Below are 19,244 nucleotides of genomic sequence, written 5' to 3' on the forward strand. Positions count from 1 at the left end.
ATGTCCATCGGGTCTGTGATGCCATCCAAGCATCTCTTCCTCTATCACCCACTTCTCCTCCTGCCCTCAGTCTTTCCCAGCATCAAGGACTTTTCTAGTGAGTTGGCTCTTCATATCAGGTGGCCAAAGTATCAGAGCTTTAACATTAGCATCAGTCCTTCCAATAAATATTCAGGGTTGATTTCCTTTAGGATTGACTAGTTTGATCTCCTTGCAGTCTGATGGACTCTCAAGAGTCTTCTCCAGCACCACAGTTAGAAAGCATTGACCTTCCTGTAACCAATGACTAACCAGGGTGAGAGTACGAAAGCCAGCTACTCTGTTGCTTCTGGGAAAACTCCAAGGTGCAGTTTACTCTCGAGCTCCCTGTGGGTTCAGGCTGATGTTAAGACTTTGCCCACAGTCACACCCTTGCCTGGCTTCCTCCCCTTCCCTAACCTCCTTCCCCCATATCCTTCCTGATTTCTCCTGGAGCCCTTCCTTCATAAATCACATTCACTCAATTCCTTGGCTCACCTTAAGTATATCTGGGGGCAGCAGAGAAAGCCATCTACTTGGAGTCAAGAAAGTTGGGTTTCCTTTCCTCTCTGCCATGTACCAGCTGTGTGATACCTTTATTGTTGTGTAACTTTGCTGTGCCTGCTAGCTCCTCTCTGAACATTTGGGAGTCATAGTTGCTGTGAGGATAAAAGGAAGCTGCCAGTGAGAATGTTCCCCGTAGCCAATGAAATCCTCTACAGATCCAATTACATCATATATGGGAGCAAATGTATAGTTCCTAGAATAAGTGACCAGAGGAACATTGGAAGCAGTGGGAAACCATGTTCTGGATGAGAAGATATTTCAAGAAAGTATTAATAATCTGTAGGGACTTCTTTGGACTTCCCTGGTGGCTCAGTAGTGGAGCTGAAGGAGATGTAGTTTTGATCCCTGGGTTGGAAGATCCCCTGGAGAAGGGAATGGCAACCCACTCCAGTGTTCTTGCCTGGAGAATCCCATGGACAGAGGAGACTGGTGGGCTACAGTCCATGGGGTTGCACAGAGCGGGACATGCAGGGACTGGGTGGTAGTCCAGTGGCTAAGACTCTGCTCCCAGTGCAGGGGGCCCGGGTTCAATCCCTGGTCAGGAAGCTGGATCCCACATGCAACTCAGACCTGGCACAGCCAAGTAAACTAAATAAACACTTTTTTAAAACAGAAAGTAGTTGGCAGCATATTTTACTTTTTGATGCTATTTTCAACAGCAAGGAGAAAAAAAAAGTCCCTTGCTACCTAGTTTTAGGTCTAATAACATGACTGCTTGTGGGAAAACTAATTAGAACCACTAATAATTCCACTGACCTTCTCTGACTTGGAAACACCTAGTAACAGATACTGTATCCTCATGAGACACGGCTCAGCTTCCATGCTCAGAGCGTTAGCAGCAAGCGGATAGCTCTTTTAATTAAATGTTTGATACAATTAAATAAACAGCAAAATTCCTGGAGTAAATAAGCTAAGTGCTCCCAGAAGATTAATGGCAAATACACCAAGAAAGTCTGCAAAATAAAAATCTATATTGAATCAATTTATTTTAATACTGTATGCAAGTGTATTTATTTTTTGTTTGTTTTAATCATGAGTATCTATGTAACAACTCAGGTTTATAATACTTTTCAGCCATTTGCAGCATTAGTGCTTGCTGTTGGAGCCCATGGTGTGCTCAGATGACCTTGGGGTTAAATTATACATAGAGGAATTCATCCCCCTCGAAATTATTAAAGAAGTTGGAATGTTGGTGGCAACCATTTTCAAAATGTTGGGTGTTACCATGGTTGCTGAAATCTGTCTCTGGGAGACAGATTGCTGTATTGGAAAAAGCAACACCATAGGGGTCAAACGAATCTAAGTTCAAATCCTGGCCTGCCAAATAGTAGTTGTATGGCCTTCAGAGTGTCTGTCTCTCCATGGCCTAATTTCCTGATAGAGGGGTTTAATACCGTTCTGGCAAGGTTGATATGAGGATTAGGGGTAATCCTCACACCGTGCCTGGCACGTGGCAGGTAATCCTGTTATAAATGTTCTTTCTTCCCTCGCCTCCCCACTCCTCCAGCCCCTCTCTGCTGCCTCTCCCCGCTCCTTCTTCTCCTCCCCCTCCTCTTGACCATCACCGTTGCCTGATTCGAACCATCCCTCCTTTCTGGGGTCTGGAATGTTATTGCACCGACAGCGATAGAGGGAGTTCGGGGACTGAACCTTGTGGATGAGCCCATGAATGTGTTCTCATGGAGTCATGCTGGGTGAGCCCCGTTCACCACCCTCATTGGCTGAGTGGAGGCCTCTGAGCCTCTCCACCCTCTTAAGGGCTGGGGCAGTTTGATGCTACATCCGGAAGCACGTGGCTCCCCAGGTGGCTCAGTGGTAAAGAATCCGCCAGTGCAGGGGACACAGGGACACGGGTTCACTCCCTGGATTGGGAAGATGCTCTGAAATAGGAAATAGCAACCCACTCCAGTATTCTTGTCTGAGAAATCCAATGGACAGAGGAACCTGGCAGGCTACAGTCCAAAGGGTTGCAAAGAGTCAGACATGACTGAAGCAACTTAGCATGAACACACGTAATCTTATTGATGGAGGAGACCTCTGCACCACCCCTTCCTGGGCTGGAGCCCACATTTGTTTCTTCTGCACTCTCAACTCTCTGGAAGAAAGTTACCTTGGAAATCCATTCCTGTAAGAAACACATAGAGAGTACATCATGGGAAAAACAGGGCTGGATGAAGCACAAGCTGGGATCAAGATTGCCAGGAGAAATATCAACAACCTCAGATATACAGATGACACCACCCTTATGGCAGAAAGTGAAGAGGAACTGAAAAGCCTCTTGTTGAAAGTGAAAGAGGAGAGTGACAAAGTTGCCTTAAAGCTCAACATTCAGAAAACTAAGATCATGGCATCCAGTCCCACCACTTCATGGGAAATAGATGGGGAAACAGTAGAAACAGTGTCAGACTTTATTTTTGGGGGCTCCAAAATCACTTCAGATGGTGAATGCAGCCATGAAATTAAAAGACGCTTACTCCTTGGAAGGAAAGTTATGACCAATCCAGACAGCATATTCAAAAGCAGAGACATTACTTTGCCAACAAAGGTCCGTCTAGTCAAAGCTATGGTTTTTCCAGTGGTCATGTATGGATGTGAGAGTTGGACTGTGAAGAAAGCTGAGCACCAAAGAATTGATGCTTTTGAACTGTGGTGTTGGAGAAGACTCTTGAGAGTCCCTTGAACTGCAAGGAGATCCAACCAGTCAATCCTAAAGGAAATCAGTCCTGAATATTCATTGGAAGGACTGATGCTGAAGCCGAAAACTCCAATACTTTGGCCACCTGATGTGAAGAACTGACTCATTGGTAAAGACCCTGATGCTGGGGAATTTTGAAGGCAGGAGGAGAAGGGAACAACAGAGGATGAGATGGTTGGATGGCATCGCCGACTCGATGGACATGAGTTTGAGCAAGCTCCAGGAGTTGGTGATGGACAGGGAAGCCTGGTGTGCTGTAGTCCATGGGGTTGCAAAGAGTCAGACACAAATGAGGGATGGAACTGAACTGAAGAAACACAGAGGGTGCCCTTAACACTAGGCCCTGGGCTTCCTGCAAGAGTCATCCTTGCCCCTAGCTATTTGTCACACTGTAGGTTAGGACGCTTTAGGGAGTCGTGACATTAATTTACAGATGGTGGCCATTAAAAATGTAGTTCACCATGGCTGACGTTAGAGGATAATCCCAGGTAGAAAGCGTGCTGTGATGTGGTATGTGTCTGTGTGTGTGCAGGGCAGAGATGGAAGATGTGTCATGAGTCATGCTTTTAAAAGTTTGACAGCCTTTAGTTGAACAGGAAAAGGTTCCTCCATCTGGGTGTCAGGCTGAGTTTAGAGTGGGTGATGGTACAGTCAAGGCCAGAGAAGTGTAGAAATTCATCCCCGAGGTGGACTCCCTCTCTCTATTGTTCTGCAAACCAAAGGCAAAGAAGGAAAGGATCTCAAAGAGCTGCGAGCCTCCTCAGCTACAGATGGTGAGTGAAGGGGAAGGCAGTTAGGCAAACAGGCCGTCGATGTCTCAGGAGATTGAGAGCGGCTGCTTCAAGGCCTAGATTTATGAGCAGAGCCGCTGCCTTTGTGCCCCCGAGCAGACAGTTGCCATGCCATTGCGCTGGGGTAGCGCCTCCCCCTCCGAGGTGATGGGTTGTGACGCCGCTTGCCTGAGTGAGTGCAAAGAGCATTCTGTTGTCTGCACACACACACAAACACACACACACTCCCAACGCAAGGCTCCCAGCAGGAGGATCTCATTTGGACAATGTATGGATACTTCCCCCCAATCCAGTTACGGCTGCTTATTAGGCAGCAGCATGCCTAATTTAAGGGGGACAATCTGCAGCTGGAAATTTTAATTAACAGTGAAATGAAGTGTGAGTCTGGAAAAAGGAATAATGGTTTCCACGGGCCTCACCCTGGGGTAAACTTGGACGCTTCCTTGGGCAGCTCTCAGTTCCGTGGAAGACGTGCTGGCCTGGGACTCTGAGAGACCTCTGGACCCCAGTGCTGGTGCTGCCAGAGATTCACTGGCTGTCCTTCCCTCTGGGTTACAAGGTCCTCACCTCTAAAAGAGGAGAGATCACTAGTGAGGGTCCCGGAGGATTGATAGAGTTCAGACCTTAGGGCTGCTTACAAGGAGTGTAATCTTAAGAACACTTTGGTCACCTGATGTGAAGAGCCAACTCACTGAAAAAGACACTGATGCTGGGAAGGATTTGGGGCAGGAGGAGAAGGGGACGACAGAGGATGAGATGGTTGGATGGCATCATGGACTCAATGGACCTGCGTTTGAGCAAACTCTGGGAAATGCTGAAGGACAGGGAAGCCTGGTATGCTGCAGTCCATGGGATCACAAAGAGTCAGACATGACTTAGTGACTGAACAGCAACAACAATCTTAAGAAGGTCATGTAACCTCTGTGAGCCTTGGTTTCCTCATCTGTGAAACCAATCCTTGAAGGTTAGTTTCCTGGCAGAGTTGTTTTAGGGTTTCCCTGGTAGATCAGGTGGTAAAGAATCTGCCTGTCAATGTAGGAGACCTGAGTTTGATCCCTGGGTCAAGAAAATCCCCTGGAGAAGGGAATGGCAACCCACTCCAGTATTCTTGCCTGGGGAATTCCGTGGACAGAGGAGCCTGTCAGGCTGCAGTCCACATGGCCTCAGAGTCAGACAAGCCTGAGCGACTAACACACACACAGGGTTGTTGTATTAAATGAGCCAATATTTGTTAACATTCTTGGCACATTGCTGGCCCCAGCCGAGTCCTCAAGAAGTGTTAAGTCATATTATCATCACTTTCTGGTTCCAGAATTCCATATTTCATAGAATAATGAGGTCCAGGTTACATTTTTTTTCCCAGAATGATGGTAGAAATGAAAAGTGAGAGTTTTATTTTTTTTAATTTATTTAAAAATTTAAAAATTTATTTTTAATTGGAAGATAATTGCTTTATAATGTTGTGTTGATTCCTGCCTTGCAACAAGACGAATCAGCTGTAATCATATATATAGATCCCCTTTCTTTTGAGCCTCCCTCCTACCCCCTCATCCCACCCCTCTATATCATCACAGAGCCCCAGGCTGGTGCCCTGTGTTATACAGTGGCTTCCCACTACCACTAGCTATGAACAGTTTTATTTTGTGAGTGCTTCTTCTGTTCTAGATACTATTCTTATTACTTGACAAACGCTGTAATTTTAAATCTTCCCATTGACCCCAAGCAGAGAAGGCAATGGCACTCCACTCCAGTACTCTTGCCTGGAAAATCCCATGGATGGAGGAGCCTGGTAGGCTGCAATCCATGGGGTCGTGAAGAGTCGGACACGACTGAGGGACTTCACTTTCACTTTTCACTTTCATGCATAGGAGAAGGAAATGGCAACCCACTCCAGTGTTCTTGCCTAGAGAATCCCAGGGATGGGGGAGCCTGGTGGGCTGCCGTCTCTGGGGTCTCACAGAGTCGGATACGACTGAAGTGACTTAGCAGCAGCAGCACTGATCCCAAGAGGGAAGTACTGATGAGTTTCCTACTCTGCCGACAGGAAATAAGTGGAAACAGTGGGAAGGGAAGTGACTTCACTAAGACTCTACAGTCCGTAAGGGACTGATTTTGGAACCTGTGAAGCTGAGCTCACACTTAATAACCATCGCCTTGTGCTGTCTCTAGATTTTAACTGTATTTCCAGGACTTAGACCCAGTCTTCTGGACGCCTAATCTGATTAGATTACCCCAAACACTGAAGATGTGAGCAGATGTCAGAGAGGAAGAAAACCTTTCTCTCTCCTTCTGGATTCTTTTGCCTGGTCTTAGAATTAAATTAACGTGAGGCAGACCAACAGGAGAAACTCTAATTTAATTTTGAATGCACAGGAACGCCCTCCCACCCCCCACCCGCCGCCTTACATGGGAGGTTCAGAGACAGAAAGATAAAATCAGGAAGATGTGCCATCCCAAGCTAAAGAGTAGAGTAGGAGCCTGGGGCTGTAGAGGGAGGTGGGTGATTCACAGGATGATGAGAAGAGCAGATGTTCAGTAATTAAATGTTTGCCTGTCACAGGTCATAAAATCTTATTTCTGATAATCATTCTTCTTATGGGCAAGGCCCCCAGTTTAAATTCTTTGAGGGAAGGGGGAAAAGTTTCTCTTGAGCCCATGGGATCTCGAATGCCTTCAGCTCAAAATAATTCACATGCCAAATGGGCGTATCTGGGGGATGGATAAATTAGGAGCTTGGGATTAGCAGATACAAACTACTGTATATAAAACATAAACGGCAAGTCCTACTGTATAGCCCAGGGAACTGTGTCCAACATCTTGTGATAAACTATAATGGAAAAGAATATGTATATATGACGAATCACTTTGCTGTGTACCAGAAGCTCACACAATATTATAAATCAACTCCAGTTCAATAAAAAAAAAAATTTTTTTAAAGAATGGAAAAATTCAGGACCAGACAGCTTCACTGGTAAATTTTACCAGTTTAAAGAAGAATTAACACCAATCCTTCTCAAACTCTTCAGAAAAATAGAGAGTAAGGGAACACTTCCTAACTTATTCTATGAAGCCAGTATTTTTCCTTGATAATAAAGTAAACAAAGATATCACAAGGGAAAGAAAATGATGGGCCAATGTCTTGTTGCTTTGGGTCTTCCCAGGTGGCTCAGTGGTTAAAAAAAAAAACCTGCCTGCAGGAGGTTAAATGCAGGAGATGTGAGACGTGGGTTTGATCCCTGGTTTGGGAAGATCCCCTGGAGTGGGAAATGGCACCCCACTCTAGTATTCTTGCCTGATAAATTCCATGGGCAGAGGAGCCTGGCGAGCTACAGTCCACGGGGTCACAAAGAGTCAAACAGGACTGAGCGACTGAGCACAAGCTCATCGTTGCTTTGTACTGTTGGGTTAGTTTCTCCTGCACAGCAGAGTGAATCCCCTCTTCCCAGGATTTCCTTCCCATTTAGGTCACCACAGAGCGTGGAGCAGAGTTCCCTGTGCTCTATAGTAGGTTCTTATTAGTCATCTGTTTCATCCATAGTACTGTACATATGTCAATCCCAATCCATCCCACCCTCCGCATCCTCCCTTGGTGTCCGTACATTTGTTCTCTACATCTTTTTAAAATATTGATGCAAAAATCCTCACCAAGATACTAGCAACCCAAATCAAGCAGGAGCATATAAAAAGAATAAGATGTCATGACCAAATGAGATTTATCCCAAGAATGTGTAGGTGATTAAACATATGAAAATAAGTTGATGTAACACAGCATAAACAGAGTGAAAAAAATAACCACATGATCAAAGTGGGACATCTTGGGGAGGACTGTTCTGAACAGACAATCTCAGCCAGTCAGGGAAGATGAGGGGAGCATGGACAGTGAGCCATTACAGAGGCTCAGGAGCCGTACTGGACATGGGTATGCCCAGGAAGCTAATGGTTAGTATGGAATCCAGCTCAAGAAACCTTCATGGAGCCTGGCATTGTGCCTGGGATGGGTTGCTATTGTTTTAGTTGCTAACTTGTGCCTGACTCTTTTGTGACTCCATGGACTGTAGCCTCCAGGATCATCTGTCCATGGGATTTCCCAGGCAAGAATACTGGAATGTGTTGCCGTTTCCTTCCCCAGGGGGTTTCCCCAACCCAGGGACCGAATCTGTGTCTCCGCCATTGATAGGCAGATTCTTTACCACTGAGCCACCAGGGAAGCCCCTGGCATGTGTTAGGCCCTCAATAAGTACTGCCTGCCTGCATGCATGAATAGATGAATGAATGAATGATGGCTAGAGAATGAGTAAATGATAACATAGAATCATTGTAAGGGAAGAAAAATGACTGTCCCTCTACCCTTCTAGGTTCTTGGTTGAGACCTCCACTCCCCATAAAAAAAAAAAAAAAAGACAGATTAACAGGAGAAAAACATGTATACCTCCTGTATATATGGGAGATACCCAAGAAAACTAAGGAACTCCCTAAAATAGCCCAAACCACCAGCTTACATTTTATCTTCAGCTGAAGTCATAAGAAAGATGCAGAGCGGTGAGGGTTGGGGATGTGTGGCAGGGGGGAAGGAAGGTTCTAGGAGGTGACCAAGAAAAGCAAATAAGCAAGGGTATGGTCGTGATGCAGATTTCAGTCACTGCCTTCTCCACTGATAAGAGTTTTAGAGATTTAGTCATTGTCCTCTTCCAGGTTACAGAGAGGAAGACACCCTTATAAATGTAAGATTTTTGCTTCTTCCAAAAAGGTTAACTTGGACTCAGTTTCCAGTTTCTCCTGTGTCTGCTGTATCTTAAAAAAAAAATAACCAGCCCCCCAAAAATCCATATGCCAGAGAGGCATATTTGGGGATGGCAAATTCTGCTCCCCTTCATCATCTTCTGTTGGAATGTACTGGAAGGAATTGTAAATGGAGTCCAGAAATGGGAGTGATTGATGAGGATCTCAGGAAATGTCACTGTAAAACTGATGAATGAGCTAACGTCATGCATTTACTCCAGCTCAACTAGCATTTCCCGGCTTCTCCCTGTGTCCCTACCACTAGGCCAGTCTCTCTAAAATGCCATCCAGCGGGCATCTATTGCACACCCAGCCGGGCCCTATGCTGGGCTCCAGGGAACAGTGGGGAACAAGACAGACTCTGTTTCTGACTTCCTGGAGCTCCCAAACAACTGGAAGGTGTGATTAAGCAGAAAGAAAGCACAGAAATGAATGGGTTTCTTCTGTCCTGCGGTGATGCATGCCGATGTTTGACTCCTGACACGAGGCAGAGGATGGCTGACTCTTCTTTCTCCTCCTGCTCTCTCTCTCTCTGTCTCTCTGCAGTTTCAGAGACCTCACGACTATTCCCCGCCCTTTCGATTTGGCACGGTGCCCAATGGCAGTACGGAGAGAAACATCCGGAACAACTACCCCTACATGCACCAGTACATGACCAGATTTAACCAGAAGGGAGTCGAGGACGCCTTGGTCAGCTTGAAAACAGGGTAAGGATGGTTTTTCTTTTGCTCTGCAGGCCTGCCCGTCCATGCGCCTTACAGACAATGACTGCACGCCTCGGTGCTTGTCTGTTTCCCCATTGTAATTTCTCAAGAGCTGGAGGTCAAGGAGGCCCCCCGCTGAGGGCTGTTTTTTGTTAATCTGATGAGAATCCAAGCCTTCCTTCTGAGTTGTATTAAGCAAAAAGCAAATCCAGGACACTTTGAAATGCAGAGAACCAGTGGGATCTCTTAAACTGATAAAGAAGTTGGCCCAACTCAGTGGGATTATTTTAGCCATAGGAAGATCTAAGGAGATGGAATTTATATAAAGTGGTGAAAACAAAGTGCTATCAATTTTTATCTGATTTTAGGTAGGAGTTTATGAGGTGTAGCCTTCTGTAGAAGAGTGTCACATTGAGGAAGGAGAAAGGAAATATGGAGAGAAAAGCAGTGAGAACTCAGTCTCTCTAGAGGAACAGTGAACATTCTCGTCTACCTGTTGGCATGGTGGAAGTTAGCAGATGCGAAATAACTGAGGCTGTAAACAGAAGACCTGTTTTATGACCTCAGACAATTAACCAATCACCCTCAGTCTCATATGTGAAGTGGGAATGATGATAAGACCTAATTCTTAGGGGTTTTAGGAGGATTAAGAGGAAATTTACTGTAAAGCATTTCAGATAGTGCCTGGCACTGAAACGGGACCTAATTGCTGGTGTTATTTGGTGTAAAGGTTAAATTCTATTCCGTGGACTCTTCAACTTTTTGAAAAGTCAGGGATGTGTGAAATGTGTTTTTGAAAGGGTTCCATTAAAAATAATTTTGTTTTAAATGGTGGGATTGTTTAAAGAGGAAATTTTTGCTTATCCAGAAAATTAACTTACGTGTACCCTCTCAGCTGTCAGGAATTCTGACAAGTAAAACAGGCTGCAGTGTATTCTCCTTGCAGATTAACACACAGCCTCTTTCTCTTGACTGTTCTGCCAGGCATTGAGAAGGTCTTGCTGCTGCTTTTTTTCCGGTGGGGCAGAGGGACCCCTCTGCATCATGCCCAGATCTCTGCATCATTTCCAGGAGCTGAGGCCAATGGCATTTTGTCTTGCAGTCTCCTTAGGATCTCTTGGTATCTCAACAGGGGCTGGGAGAGCATTTATTTAGAAGTCGAGCCTGTTACTTATCCAAAACTCATTCACACACTGCTCATGACTTTTTAAAAACTTACTGAAAGGCATAACAAAAATTCAGAAAATGTAAAAGTGTTAAATATGCAGCTCGATGACTTTGTCCAACTGACCTAACCACCCAGATCCTTCAGCTCTCCCATCTCCCACCTCCTCTCCCTCCTCCGGTCGGTAACTTTTCTTGCCTGTTCACTCGATGCCAGCCCCTGTATGCCAGCTGTTGTCCCGGACTACAGTACTTTTCAAGGCACTGTCCTGTAAGATTAGAAATGTTTTCTTTAGTTTTTGTGCTTGTTTGTTTTTTTTTATGCATTATTTGCACGAAAAGTATTATAAACCTATTACAGTACAGTACCATATAGCCAACTGAGTTAGCTGGGGACTAAGCTAACTTTGCTGGACTTACAAACAAATTGGATTTAATGAACTCACTCTCGGAATGGAACTTGTTCGTATGTAGGGGACTTACTGTACTGTCTTCCATCTACCATCCTCACTTCTAAAACCGCAGGTTCTTTTGCCCTGTTATTCTAACATATAACGAAATCACGTTTTCTTTTTGGATTGCCCTTTTTCTGGCTCACCATTCTGTTAGCGGGGTCACTGCATGTCTTTCTGGTTCTTTCATTCTCGTTGCTACGCAGAATGTTTGGTGTGGGGACACACCACACCGCGCACATCTCTTCTAACCGTGATGGACGTGGGGGTGGTGTTCCACGTGGGGCTATTGTGAGTCAAGCTCCTTAGGGCTTTTTCCTACATGTCTTTTGTTGCACAAGCGAATACATTTTCCTTGTTATATACCTAACAGTGGAATTGCCAAACAATAGAATGTGGGATGTTCACTTTCGGTAGATATCAGAAAAGACAGATTTTTGATGACTTTCCACTTAGCCACAGGTGTGAGTTTTTATTTGTTTCCACTGTGGTATTTTCATCAATATATACTGTTATTCTGAACAGACCATGAGGATAAATGTGAGGACAATAGTTTGGAACAATGGTTGAGGGCTGACTGGTCTCCTCTTCATCTATCTGTCACCCAGAGGACAAAATAGGTTTTTTTCTTTTTTTCAATTTTTTTTAATAACACTAACAAAAAAGAGTAGAGATATACAAACCATCCCTTGTCATAAATTGTACGAATTGTTCTTGGGAAGCCATATAATGATTATAACATCCATCTTAGCAAACTTGGGCAGATGGTGGGTTTATTCTATGTTCAATCTCCAGAGAGGAGAATGCATGACATTGTTACTTTAAACGCAGAAACTAGAGCTAAAGTGATGTGTCTTTTTTTTTTTTTTTAAAAGAAATAACTACACACACTGTTACAGGTGAGGGCACTCCTCCTTATATTTGGAGATTCTGTCTCAGTGGAGTTGATATTAGGGGAAATCACTTATATGTTTAACAGGCTTCTCAGATAATTATTTAAATCAAATTTTGAATAGATAGTTCATTTACACAATTCAAAAATAAAAAATTAAACAGTGGAGAGCCTTCCTTCCACACTGTGCCTTTTTTGCCTAGTACCCTCTGCGCATGCGTGCTAAGTTGCTTTAGTCGTGTGACTCTTTGCGACCCCATGGACTGTGACCCACCAGGCTCCTCTGTCCATGGGATTCCCCAGGCAAGAATACTGGAGTGGGTTACGATTTCCTCCTCCAGGGGATCTTCCTGACCCATGGATCAAACCTGCGTCTCCTACATCTCCTGCATTGGCAGGCACGTTCTTACCGCTATACCGTCACCCGGGAAGCCCCAGTACCCTACGAAGTAATCGCCTTTACTGCTTTTCCTGTGTATCCTTCCAGATCTTTCTCTATCAAAGCATAAACAGCTGCAGAGATTTTTTTATTTTACAGATTTATAGTCTTTTTCATTGTGTGAGTGTACCATATGGTATTTCATCAGTCCCCTACTGATGGATATTTAGGATATCATTTTTTGTTGTTGTTGCAAACAATACTGCAGTGAATATTCTTACATGTGCGTCACATCCATTGTAGGAGAAATTTCTTGGATTGCTGGGTGAAAGACTACACACATAGCTGTGATTTTGACAAACATTGACAAATTTCCCTCCCAAGGAAATTCACCTTTACCCACTGCTGTATAAACGTACCTGTGTCCCCAAAGTCTTTGTCAACACAGCGTGTCATCAGTCTTTGAAAAGTTTGCAAAGATAATAGGTAAAACATGTGCCAACATTTAAATGTGCACCATTTTTATTATCCGTAATTTTTTTTTTGCCAAATGTAATTAAAAGCCTTCTGCAACTACTTTTTTGAAAGCATTCATTATTTTTTTTCTCTTGTTTTGATGATCTTTTCTTATTAATTTATCTATTAGAGAAATGAGCCCTTTATTTGTGGTGTGATTACAAATGTTTGTCCCAGTTTTCTGTTGTTGTTACTTTATCTTTTGAGCCTGCAGATAATTTTTTTTTTCCCTGTGGAGATTTATATTTTGTATAGTCACACTCATCAGTCTTTTTTTTTCCATCACTGATTTTGAGTTGTAATTCAAAACTCCTTTTCACTCAGATATAAAATAGTTTTATCCTCTTCTATTTTGGTTGCATTTTTAATATTTGGAATTTTTCTTGGTCTAAAGTATGAGAGGACCTTCCCTGGCAGCTCAGATGGTAAACATACTACGTGCAATGCGGGAGACCTGGGTTCAATCCCTGGGTCAGGAAGATCCCCTGGAGAAGGGAGGTGGGCATCCACTCTAGTATTCTTTCCTGGAGAATTCCATGGACAGAGGAGCCTGGCAGGCTGCAGTCCATGGGGTCGCAAAGATGACTCCTCAGATGATTATGAGAACTAAATTTGAGAACTGCCATCACCAAACTGCACCAAGGTCTGACAGCCTCTGTGTTGATCATGTCTGCTCATCCCGTCGTGAGACTTCTGTCTTTCAGGTGTCCACTTCACCACACTGAGTTGCCTTTTCCCTTTCCCATCCCATTTTATTTTTAAATTTTTCATTTTGAAATACATTACTTTAAAATCAGATCAGATCAGTCGCTCAGTCATGTCCGACTCTTTGCGACCCCATGAATCGCAGCACGCCAGGCCTCCCTGTCCATCACCAACCCCCGGAGTTCACTGAGACTCACGTCCATCGAGTCAGTGATGCCATCCAGCCATCTCATCCTCTGTCAGGAACTGTATTATGAAATTATTTTATAAGAGTAAATATCATGAGGATATACAGTTTAAGGAATAATAAACTCATTTAATTATAATAATAATAAAATAAACCCCAGCTTTGAAAAAATAGACATTCCCTTCCTTCACTATGTATAGCATCTCTAGAAGTTTCTTTTCTCAAAAGGTACAGGGAGGTACCCTACGTGCTTCTGGATTGTTGGATTTCAAGATATTCCCTTTATGCTACCCCCAGTATGCTAAAATCCAGTGAGGCTTGGCTTAGAAAACCCAGAGCAAGTAGCTCAGCTGTTGGGTCCCACCCCTCCACTCACAAGTCTCAGTGACATCTGTGCTTTAGTGATTATAAGTACATATACAGCAGGGTCAATAAAACAGGGAGGCTCCTTTATGAATTGTAACTTACTAGAAGAGTCTGAAACACAAGAGGGACTTTGGATTATGGTTAAACAAGAGTCCCAGCTCAGTCTGAGTCTGGGCTCTATCGTTAGCTAGCTGTGACCTTGGACAAGTCATGTCACCTCAATTTCCCCATCTATTTCAAGCCACCTCAATTTCAAGTCATGAGCCTCAATTTCCCCATCTAAAGAGTAAAAGGGCTGGATTCTTCAGTCTCTGAAATAATTCTGAGATTCTTTTACTTGTGTCAGCACTTGAACACTTCTTTAGCACTTTCCAAAATGCAAAATCCAGACAAACCACAATTATAAACGGCTGTCAGTTTTGCAGAAAAGATTTAGAATAACTCTCCACAGCTGGATGTCTCCAACCCTGGCCAGGGAATGAACTCTACCTAAATCAAATGTGTGTCCGTGTTAGTCGCTCAGTCGTGTCCGACTCTTTGCAATCCCATGGACTGTAGCCCACGAGGCTCCTCTGTCCATGGACTTCTCCAGGCAGGAATACTGGAGTGAGTTGCCATTTGCCTTCTCCAGGGGATCTTCCCAACCCAGGGATCGAATCCGGATCTCTTGCATTGCAGGCACATTCTTAACTGACTGAGCCACCAGGGAGGCCCACCTGAATCGAATGGTTACTTATAAAAACGCAAGGTTTTGGACTCAACACAAGACCTTCTCTTTAGTGGTAGAGATTTTGGATTTGCATTTTAACAAGCATCCTGCTGCTCCAAGGTGATTTTGATACAAGGTAAAATCTGAGAACTACTGTTCGCAAGTTCAATAAATACATTATGCACATGAAGAGTAGGCCAGCCAATATAAACATGTAGCTTGTCTTCAGAATCCAGAATCACTTTAAGAGTCTTGGGGCACAGAAACTTGAAACTAAGTGGTTGTGTAATTTGAAACTAAGTTTTTTAAGTGTCATGGTTTATTGAAATTTATAATAAATGGAGATAAAACATCCCAGAAAAATATCAAGTAAATCAGTGAGAAAATAAGGTTGATCTGCAAATATTGACAGATGGGGGTTTTCAGGAACAGCTCTGTGATGACATGTGGGGGTCTCCCGAACCAAAGGTGGATGAGCATTTCATGACCCTGGGTTTCCAGGCCAACTGGGTCTGAATCAGTTGTTGTTGTTTAAGCACTAAGTCATGTCCAACTCTTTTGTGACCCCGTAGACAGTAGCCCACCAGGCTCCTCTATCCTTGGAACTCTCCAGGCAAGAATACTGGAATGGGTTGCCATTTTCTCCTCTGGGATCTTCCCAACCCACACCCATGTTTCCTGCATTGGCAGGCAGATTCTTTACTCCTGAGCCACCTGGGAAGCCCACCTGAATCAGTAGGGATGCTAATAAAAATGTGAATTCCTGAGCCCCACTAAGCCAACAGAACCTGAGTCTCTGGAATTTGGAGATTCAAATTCCGGATCTGCATTTGAATTCCAGATCCCGTGCTTGGGAATCTGCATGCTTCAACAAGTTCTTCAGGTGACTGTGGTGTACAATAATCAAATGCGGGGCCCGTGTGCTTTAGAAGAGGGAACTGAAGCTGAAACGAGTGGAGACAGATTTAGATGTATAAACGCTCAGTCATCAGAAGCCAATGTTCTCCAAGTGGTTTTGGCAAGTAGGCAAAACTGCAAGCATAGCACTTACGCCAGATTTAAATTAAACAATCTACGTTCTTACGACTCTGAGGAGCCTAATATTTGAAGACATAGTGGGATGGTTTATGTGTTCTTATCTTAACTGACTTTCATGTCCAATTATGCGTATATAAATTTATGGAGAAGTCCCAGTTTCCTTTAGAAGCATCAGTCAGGCCTCCTCCCAAGTCCCTTTGCTGATCTCATTTCCAGTCCGACAGTGTTGGGAAGCAGACACGCATCTTTTGGCTTCTCTTACATTGAGTAGTTTGGAAGAAGAATTGGAAAGGCCCAAACTGTGCTCAGTGATGTGTCTGTATACTAAAAGGCGCAGGGTGGCCACATCTCTTTGCAAGTGTCAGCAGCATTTTCATAGGAAAGGTGAACATTTCCTCCCTGTGCTAGGGCCAGCACCTCCAAGCCTGTGGGGGTCAGGAGCCCCTGTTTTATTGGCACTGCTGGTGACTCAGATACACACAGTCCCTGGGCTTTGCAAGGTTAATTCATTGAGTACTGAGAACTGCTGTTCTGTCTGGAGTGGACAGGACCGAGAGGAGGAAGGGTTCAGAAAGAACAGAGGCATGGAGGAATACACATTTAGGTTTGGGAGAGGTAAGCTGAAAGTGCCTTTAGGACAACATCATGATATTTCATCTTTGCATTGATTGAAACCTAGCCATCTGTGAGATGCAGCTCCAAGTACTTCACGTGCATAATCTTGTTTCATCCTCAGAAGATGCCAGTGAGCTGGGTACCATTACTACCATTACTCAGAGGTACTATTTTTCCTCTGAGCTGGACACTATTATTGCTATGAACTGGTACTCTTACTGCTATGAGCTGGGTACTGTTATTGCTGTGAGCTTGGTACTCTTACTGCTATGAGCTGAGTACTATTATTCCTATGAGTTGGGTACTTAAAAAGATGAAGAACCTAAGGCTCTACAAGGTTAACGAATTACCCAACAGGCTAGTTAACTCAGTACTTCACACTGTAGAGTTATTGACTGTAGGAGTTAGGCTTGCTTCCCAACTTGTCAATGCCAGCGAGGCAATTGGATATGAGATTGGAGTTCAAAGGAAAATTGAAAACCAAAGTTCTGTATTATATTATTGTGGAGGAAGAAATGTACCTCCTTTCTAGATTCTTGTGGCTAATCTAAGAATTAAATTGACATGAGACAGATTAACAGGAGAAAGTCAAACGGAAGTTTAATAACATGTAAACCCTGATGCTGGGAAAGATTGAGGGTGGGAGGAGAAGGGGACGACAGAGGATGAGATGGTTGGATGGCATCATTGGCTCAATGGACATGAGTTTGAGTAAACTCTAGGAGATGGTGATGGATAGGGAGGCCCTGGCATGCTGCGGTCCATGGGGTCGCAAAGAGTTGGACACAACTGAGCAACTGAACTGAACTGAACTGAAACCTTGGAGAGACCTGGGAAAACTGAGTAACTCACCAAAATGGCCAAAGACTCACCTTAAATACCATTTTCAACTAAAGACAAAAGAAGGTGTTGAGGGTAGTGGTTTGAAACTTCAAAGGGTAGGAAGGCAATTGCGATGGAGATGAAAAAGCAAATGTTTGATAAATAAATGTTTGCTGGGCCAGCAGAGTCAACAGAGTACACTCTCACCTCTAGGCCCAGCCTTGAATTTCCCTGACCACACTTGGCCCATGTCCTCTGCAGACGTCTCTGCTGATAGCTATAATCTGGGGACAGGTCCTCTGTCTTTCTTTTAGGCATTTAGGAGGAATGTCAAAGTTTCTTCCTGAGTCTTTTGGGCCTTGATTGTTTCAGCTTGAAATGATCTACATGCCAAAGAGATATTTTGGAGTGGTAAATTTTGCTCCCCTACAATATGTATTGTAAGTAAAATACTGGAGAAGACTCTTAAGAGTCCTTTGGACAGCAAGGAGATCAAACCAGTCAGTCCTAGAGGAAATCAGCCCTGAATACTCACTGGAAGAACTCATGCTGAAGCTGAAGCTCCAATACTTTGGCCACCAGATACTAAGAGCAGATTCACTGGAAAAGACCCTGATGCTGAGAAGGATTGAGGGCAGGAGGAGTGGGTGCAACAGCGGATGAGATGGTTGGGTGGCATCACCGACTTAATGGACATGAACTTGGGCAAACTCCCAGAGATGGTGAGAGACGGGGAGGCCTGGCGTGCTGCAGCCCATGGGGTCACAAAGAGTCCGATGCAACTTAGTGACTGAACAACAGCAACAACACAATATGTATATGTACATATATTTAATATGATGTATAACATGCAGATACTATATAACATATATGTGTCAGTTGGCAATCTGAGAGTTGATAAGGTCCCAGCATCCTCCTTTCCATCTCAGAAGAAACTGGTCCAGGGATGCTCAAATTGCCAGGGCAAAAGTAGACCAGGAAGGCATGAGTATCCTCAGTGATGCTGAGTTGCCATGCAGAGCGAGTTCTTTCAAGGGTGTCACCTGAGCACATTTTATCAGCTATATTTTACCAGTCAAGCAGAATCCCACTCAGAGGGTTCCTTTCCAGCTGCTGAGTTTGAAAACAGGCATAGATCTCAGGGTTTGGTGAGCTGTTCTCCTAAATGAAACAGCACAGTCTCCAGAGAAAATCGGATCGACAGTGACCTGGTTTCTGAGGTCCACCCCCACACGGCAAATAAAGCTCAAAAATAATTGCTACCACATCAGAGAGTTAGCAATTTTACCCTTAATAAAAACTCAAGAAAGCAGAGAAATCTTTTTTGTTCTTGAAATCATTTCTTGTTAAACTCCATTAAAACTATATTAAGGGATGTTCATAACCACCCATAAAGTATTAAAATTTTTTTAAATGGGGGAAGAGTTGAATAAAATGGGATCTGAATTCTGTAAATTCAGAGAAGAGAAAGAGGCAGAAATGAGACTGAAATGAAATACATCAAACATTATGAGAGATATTGTAGTTGATGAAGATTGTGGGCTTTCTATCCTCTTTTACTTAACACATTTTTCTGCAACAAAAGTGTTACTGTAGTAAGAAGGAAACAGTGTTTTTCTGAACATAATTCTTCAGTTCTTCTTACATTTCCTTCAGGCATTTCTCCACATGTTCATAGTTTACACATACTGAACCGGTGTCCTTACAAACCTGTTTGGCTTTTCTTGGTTAAATCTATACAGTTTTGTTGGACAATTATCACATTTAATGAGTAGGTGCTATTTCACTGAGTTAGAAGAAGATTAATTAATTTAACTTTTATTGCTGTGTGTTTTCATCGTACGC

At 43.7% G+C, this 19,244-nt stretch overlaps 1 protein-coding gene across 4 annotated transcripts in view; it reads left to right on the forward strand.

The window, feature by feature from the left end:
• The window catches only part of GRIN2A (glutamate ionotropic receptor NMDA type subunit 2A), a 453,818-nt gene that overhangs the window by 364,121 nt on the left and 70,453 nt on the right, over positions 1-19,244 (forward strand). For all 4 annotated transcript variants that reach the window (XR_015154758.1, XM_086375824.1, XM_086375825.1 and 1 more), the window contains one exon: positions 9,397-9,557. Coding sequence is in view for 3 of the 4 variants with exons in the window: in XM_086375824.1 (XP_086231950.1) it covers positions 9,397-9,557 (161 nt within the window). In the remaining variant the exon portion in view is untranslated. The remainder of the gene's footprint in view (positions 1-9,396; positions 9,558-19,244) is intronic.

The sequence above is a fragment of the Bos grunniens genome, chromosome 25, assembly GCF_055505025.1.
Source record: "Bos grunniens cultivar Pamir isolate PY7600 chromosome 25, Bosgru_T2T1.0, whole genome shotgun sequence".
NCBI lineage: Eukaryota > Metazoa > Chordata > Mammalia > Artiodactyla > Bovidae > Bos > Bos grunniens.